The 6,693-nt window shown below is 63.3% G+C and overlaps 1 protein-coding gene across 13 annotated transcripts in view; it reads left to right on the top strand.

Moving 5' to 3' along the window:
* Positions 1-6,693, top strand: part of FBRSL1 (fibrosin like 1) — a 78,720-nt gene that overhangs the window by 26,681 nt on the left and 45,346 nt on the right. For 12 of the 13 annotated variants that reach the window (XM_025861596.2, XM_073890412.1, XM_073890409.1 and 9 more), the window contains exons 3-4: positions 2,860-2,964; positions 5,023-5,058. In XM_025861596.2, the coding sequence (XP_025717381.1) occupies positions 2,860-2,964; positions 5,023-5,058 (141 nt within the window). The remainder of the gene's footprint in view (positions 1-2,859; positions 2,965-5,022; positions 5,059-6,693) is intronic. The other variant, XM_073890410.1, reaches the window with a different exon arrangement.

Here is a 6,693-nt window from a genome sequence, read left to right as displayed (position 1 = left end):
CGAGTGGACGGTGGACGAGTGGACGGTGGACGATGGACGAGTGGACGATGGACAAGTGGACGAGTGGCCGGTGGACGGTGGACGAGTGGCCGGTGGACAGGCAGATGGGCAGATGGATGGACAGGTGGATGAATGGTGGGTGGGTAGACAGATGGGCAGATGGACTTGAAGGCCCAGAGACTGACCTCATCTCTCCAGCTCCAGCTGGAAGCAGAGGTGTGCCATCCTTCACCCCACCCCGGCGTAGCTGGCCAGCAACATTTCTGAGCAGCTAGGGAAGCAGGCGCGCTACAGGATAGCCAAACCCCAGCTTGGGCTCTTTGGGGTCGTGGCCTGGGGACAGAAGTAGGTGACCAGCCATCCTGTTGTGTCTGGGATTGGGGTGGTTCCCACAACTCAAGACTTAGTTTTACAGGATTTTTCTGGGAAATGGGGCTTTCGGAGCCAAAACTGGTCCCCCAAGGAAGGGTGAAAGACCCCAGCCTGCCCTTCCTGCAGGGTTCCACTAAGGAGTCAGGCTGAGGCATCCTTTCTGGGGCCCAGCTCAGAGAGGAGACAGCCTGTTTGTGTGTGTGAAGTGTAATGTGGCACCCTCCCTCTTCCAGTTTCAGCTGTGTGTGGGTTGTAGTTTAGCCCCTCCATCCCCTCTCCTCTTACTGGGTAAACTTGTGCAGTGAACAGTCTTCACAACTGTACATGGCAGTCCTGCACTGGTCTTTTCCTGTCCCTGCAGTTTCTCTGGGTTTCGCTCCTGGGGCAGGGACCGTGCCCTGGGTTCAAGCTGAGCTGCTGTCCCCCAGCAGCGAGTGTGGGGCTCATGGGGGTGATTACTAATGACCCAAACCGTGGATCTGAACTGAGCCACAGCAGAGTCTCCCAGAGTGCCTGATGGCACATGGTTTGGGTTTCAAATTCAGGAAGCCTGGGGTGGGTCCTGAAAATGCAGATTTGTGTTCCTAACAAGTTCCTGGGTGCTACTGATGCTGCTGGCCCAGGGACCCCACTTTGAGAAGCACTGGACTCTAACTCTTGGTTTCTTACAGAGGCTTCCCCCAGCAAGGCAGCAAGGAAGGTCCCCCAGGCCCTGGTTGTCTCCACTCTGGGGGAGGGCGGATGTGGGGTGCAGAGCAGTGCGAGCCTGCAGGTGACAACAGTGACACCTGGTGGCTTCTCGGTGCCGGCCCAGGGCACAGGAGACAGAACCACACCTCGCACACGCACGCACACACACGTGCACGCGCACTCTGCCACATGTGAGGGACTCAGTGGGCATCCCCATTGCAGAGGTAAGGAAGCTGAGACTCAGGGACAGTCAGAAGAGGCCACGCTGGCCAGTGCTCAGCTGAGCAGGACGGAGCATGGGAGGCAGGGGTCCCACAGGCCTGTGATGTGGGGGCTCGTGCCTGCAGTGGGGCCAGGATCCTGCCCTTGGCCTACCTCAGAGAAGGAGGGTGGTGCTGAGGCCTGGGCCTCCCTTGGGCCCTAGCACCTGGGGCCTTGGGCTGTGGCTTGTGGACACTGCTGGCCAACAACACAGGGCCCATGGCTTTTGGGGGCTGTAGCCCCGTCTTGGGACCTGGGGTGGCCCTGGGGAGCAGGGGCTCTGAGGGGCTGCCTCGAGAGAGGCTTCTGGCTGAGCCTGCCGCGGGTGTGCAGGAGGAGGGGCTGAGGCCCTGAGGGTGTTTCCCCGGGACTCAGGAATATTCTAGATCATAGCCAGGGTGCCTTGCCGACCCATCCTGACTTTTGGCCGAGTCAGGGTCTCCAGGCTAAAGGGTGCTTGAGACAGAACAGCTGGGTGTGGAGGACTGGCTGTAGGCTCTGGACCCTGGCCAGGCCTCGCTGACCCTGGTCGTGAGGCGGGTTCTGCACTTTGCTGCACTTGTGGGCACTGCGCTGAGCTTGGGGGCGAAGAGGAGGGCCGGACACACATGCCCCGTGGTGTCCCCACACTGGCCCACGGGGTGTTGGGCAGCACCAGGGAGAGGGGTCAGCAGCCACCTGGGTCTGCTCCAAGGACGGCGCCAGGCACACAGACAGGGTGCCGATGGTCTGCGGGTGCCCCACACGCCAACAGAACGGGGCTGCGAGAACGCTCCAGAATAGGGAGGCTGGGGGTTCGGGAAGTGGTGGGTCCCCAGACAGTGAGCGGGGGAACCCAGGACACCTATAGGCCACGTGGTTGGGGTGGTGACTCCCTGGCCGCAGGAGGTCAGGGTCGGGGCTGACCTGCAGCTGTCTGAAGTTATTTCCCAGTGAAAAGGAAAGGAGGAACAGGAACTCTGGGTCCACTTAACCTTCTGGGCTTGGATTGGCCGTCTGTAAAGTGGGCACAAGCGTCCGATCCGGGCTTCTGCGTGAAAAGCTGGAGACACTGGCCAACATCCTAGACATGGTGCAGAGGCACAGAGAGGTCTAGCGGTGGCCCTAGGTCACACAGTGGGGAGTGGCCAGTCCACACCCAGCTGTGCAGACCTGGGACTGTGGTGGCATGGGTGCCACGAGGGTGGGTGAACTGCCGCCGGCCTGCCGCGGGGGCCCAGTGTCCGGCTCCCTGGCGCAGTGAGGTGGCGGGGCGGCCCACCGGCTCCAGGAAACCAGGCCAGAGCTCAGAGTGGCATTATGCCATTGTGTGCCGTCTGCTCTTCTGGGTGTTTCTTCCCACTCCGAGTGGTAAATGGTTAGCTCTGCACAGCCTTGCCCCTGCTGCCCTCTCCCTGGGCTGTGGCCCGGGGCTCAGTGTGGGTGAGCAGGTCAGGGCAGGGGTGAGGAGCCTGACCCTGGCTGTGCCCTTGCCCTGCCCCCACAGGCAGAGGGCTTGGGTCTGTGTTTGCTGAGCCTGCCTCTCCCTGTCCCCAGATGAAGGTCACCGCATCCAGAGGGGCCGACCGCCACAGTGGGGATGACAGCCTCCATGAAGCCACCAGCTCCCGGACAAGCAGTTCTCGGGACCAGCTCAGTGACGTGAGTGCCCCGCCGCTTGCTCAGCCCAACGCTCCTGGTCCCCCAGGTGCCCCCAGCTGCCCCCCCCCCCCGCCTCCGGCAGACACTGCAGGCCATGTGCTTAGCACCTGAGAGTCTCACCGAGGGCTTTGCCTTTGCAGTTAGCATTTTGCCTTCCCTAAAACACAGTTTTTCACTAATTAGGACTTCCCTGCTAGGAGGGGTTTAAATGAGGAACCTGGGTGAGGCCCCAGCAGGAGTCATGGGGAGGCCCTTGTCCAACTGGGGGGTCTGCCCTGGCCCACTGGTGCTGCTGGCTGGGCAGTGGGCAGGGAGGTGGGGCCGTGACGGGAACAGCGGTGGGCAGTGCTTCTGGCCTGGTGGGCAGGCCTGCTGGGGCCGCTGGGAGCGAGGGCGTCCTGGTCTGGGGACAGTGTCCCAGAGGATAGGCCCCTGAGCCTCAGGCCTAGTGTGGGATGACCGGGCAGCGCACAGAGGATTGAACTTGGATATGGCCAGCCGTAGGCGTGCTGGGCACCCTCCAGGGCCCCTGGGTCTCCCTGGTCACAGCCACTTGGAGGAGGGGGTCGCTGGGCACAGGGCAGACTAGGATGAAGACGGCGGTGAGGGGTCCCAGGAGGGAGGTCCCCCAGGAGGGAGGTCCCCCAGGAGGGAGGTCCCCCAGGAGGGGGTGCCGGACCCCCCCCAGGCCTTTGTCTTCCTAGACCCCCAGCTGCAGAAGCACGGAGGCGTGGGGCTGGGTTTCTGAATGGAGTGAGCGTCTCTCATTATCATCTCAATAGGGGCCTGGGGGCACGGCCTGTGGGGGGAGGCCAGGAGGAGGGCCTAATTGCCCGGCCCCGAGCTTGTTGCCACAAGATGGGAAAATAGGCTGGTAATTGTCTGAGGCTGTGGGGCTGTCCTACTTCGGACTCTAATTGCCGGTGGGACGCGTGAGGACGGACTCTGAGCACATCAGGGACGGCCCTGAGGGCGCACGCTGGGGAGCAGTTACAGCACCCCGCCTGCCCCCACCAGCAGGGCTTACGTGTGGGGCCCCCCCGCCAGGGTGAGCCCTCGGGATGTGGCCAGGGTCAGAGCCCTGGCCGAGGCTGGATGGGGTGCTGTGTGCAGAGCTGAGCAGTCCAGGCTGCAGTAGGGAGACCGCCCCCCCCCAACGCACACCACTCACCGTGGTCATCCACTGTCCTGGAGGAATCTGTAGCCAGACCTCCGTTCCCCTCCAGCACGCTCTGGACCCTGGTCTGCGGGTCCCGGATGAGCCCACACTGGCCCGCTGTGCACCTGCTCCTCACTCACACCCTGAACCACCCCCACATCCAACCGCCCTGCAGCGGAGGGCCCCTCCCCGTGCAGCTGCCTGCAAAGCCCCGCTCCTCACTGGTTTCTCCCGGCACATCTGAAATGCCCACTCAAGCCCGAGAGTGCCCCGCCAAGTGCTGTTGGGTCTCCCTCAGGGGACCTCCCTGGGTGGCCACAGTGTGCCCTGCCATCTCACTTCCGTGTCCCCGAGGTTACCCATCCAGCTCCCCTTCCAGGAAGCCTGCCCCCCACCCCCGTACCCCCGCAGCGCTGTGACCCTGGGAGGCTGGAGGCTGCTGGGTGGTCAGTGGTGGACCCACGGGGGCACAGAGGGGTGGGTCTGCCTCCCCTCCATTCTTGTGGCTGGTAGAACCATGTGTGAAAAGATGGGACCTGGCCCTTGCAAGGGGCCGAGATGTGCCCAAGCACTGAGCCCCTCACTGAGGGGACATGGTGACTGTGCCCACCTCTCTGTTGGGTTGACTGCTGGGCTGAGCCACGTCTCTGGAGGAAGGTTCCGAACACGGGTCCTCAGGCACAGGCGCAAGGCCGCTGGGGCTCTGGGACCCTCTGCTGTGCCCTCCCCTGCGGCTTCTGTCATGCCCCGCCCCCCGCCCCGGGAGTGGCCCGTCAGCCATCAGCACCCAGGAACAGGGGTTCTGAAGGAGGCTCAGGTCCTGGGCCAAGGGGCGGTCCTCAGAGGAGGGGCCACCATTGGGAGCCATGACCCTCCTCACTATGCTTCCTTCCCCGCAGAGTTCTACGCAGGCCGTCTCGGGCAGAGGCTACTCGGTAAGTCTGCCGTCCCCTCCTCTGCTGGCTGGACCCATGCATGCCCCACACCTCTGCAGCCCCCAGCCGTCCTGAATGCCTCCCCAGGGCCAGACACCTCAGGGTGCAGCGGGGCTGGGAAGGGGGCCAAAACTGGCGGGGAATCGGAGGGAGCATCACCCATGCTCAGGGTCCTGCCCTGGGAGAGACCAGCTGACCCTCATTCCCTGACTTCCTGAGGACTAGGGGTGGGGGAGACGCTCTGCCTCTGGGTCCTGCCAGGAGGCACTCGGAGTGAAGGGCCCCAGGCACGGAGCAGCCGCCCCCCAGGGACTTGACACTCCCACGCCATGCTCCATACTCAGCCTGGACTCAGGCATGAGGCCCCTGGGCCCGGGGGCAGGAGGTGGCTGGCTTGCCTGGGCCTGAGGAGTCCAGCTCTGTGGGGGCCACCTCCCTACCCTTACCTCCCGCCCCAGCCCCAACCCCAGCCCCTGTCCCTGCTTCCTGCCCCTCCCCCTGCCCCAGCCCCAGGGGAGCAGCCCCTACCCTTTCCTCAGGACTTCATTTCATTGCCCCTTAAGCATCAGGAGGGACGTTAATGACACCATAAAACCCAGAGCTACATAAAAGCCATTTCTGCAGATTTACAGCCGTTTTGGCTCTTTGGAGGGCGGGGCCTGGGCCCCGCCCACCTCATCCCGCCCCCCGACCACCACAGCCCCTGATTTACTGCGAGCTCCACAGTGCCAGGCCTGCAGGGCTGCTTCCCTAACTCACATCAGCTTGTTTATAGGGTGTGTAATTAACCCGCTGATTTTCTGTGTAGCAGGGACACCCTGCAGCCCTGGGCCTCCCCAGCCGCCCCGACCTCAGGGTCAGGTGGGTCAGGTGCCGTGTTTTCCAGTGTTGCACCTGGTGGGCTGTACACTTCTGGGTGGTGTGACGCCGGAGGGGTGTCTCCCTAGGGGAGCCCTGCCCTCCTCGGGTCCCCGGTCACAGCCATGGGTGGCGGCCCTGCACTGCCCCTTCCTCCCACTGCCCGGGCAGTCTCAGCATCTCAACCACTCCTGGATGGAGCCACACTCTGGCCAGGAGCTGTGCCAGCACTGGGCTCCAGCTGGGGCCAGAGCAGGCAGACCTGCCAGTGTGGGAAGTGGCTGGCGATAACATGCTGTGTGATGCAGGTCAGGATCAGGGAGAGTGAGGGGCCAAGACCCCTACCAGTGGGTGAGGTAAGGGGTGAGGTGAGCCAGCCTGAGGGTCCCAGAGGGGCCAGGCTCAGGGGTGCCCCATTTGGAGCCTCCTTCCATGTCTGAGAGCCCCTGGGCAGCTGGGGTGTCCCTGCCCCGAGCCTCCTTGCCAGAGCCACTGGGCAGCCCTTCTGCTTCAAACTGCGTGTGTTATTCGTGGTCTTCTCCCCAAAGAGCTCCTTTGAATGTTTCCTGAAGAACCCATAATTAATGTGCCAGCTACTTGCAACTTAATCCCCCATGGCCGCTTCACGGGAGTGACAGGTGGTGGCAAGGACAGGCCCAGCTTACTGCTAGGGCCATGGGGGTTCCTATGTGTGCACACCAGGTGCTGGCATGAGCAGGTGTGTGTGCTCGTCCCTGGCATGAGCAGGTGTGTGTGCATTAGGCCCTGGCATGTGCA

Source organism: Callorhinus ursinus, unplaced genomic scaffold, assembly GCF_003265705.2.
Source record: "Callorhinus ursinus isolate GAN/ISIS: 27379988/994484 unplaced genomic scaffold, GSC_fseal_2.0 scaffold150, whole genome shotgun sequence".
Lineage (NCBI taxonomy): Eukaryota > Metazoa > Chordata > Mammalia > Carnivora > Otariidae > Callorhinus > Callorhinus ursinus.
This window is presented reverse-complemented; position numbering and strand designations above follow the sequence as displayed.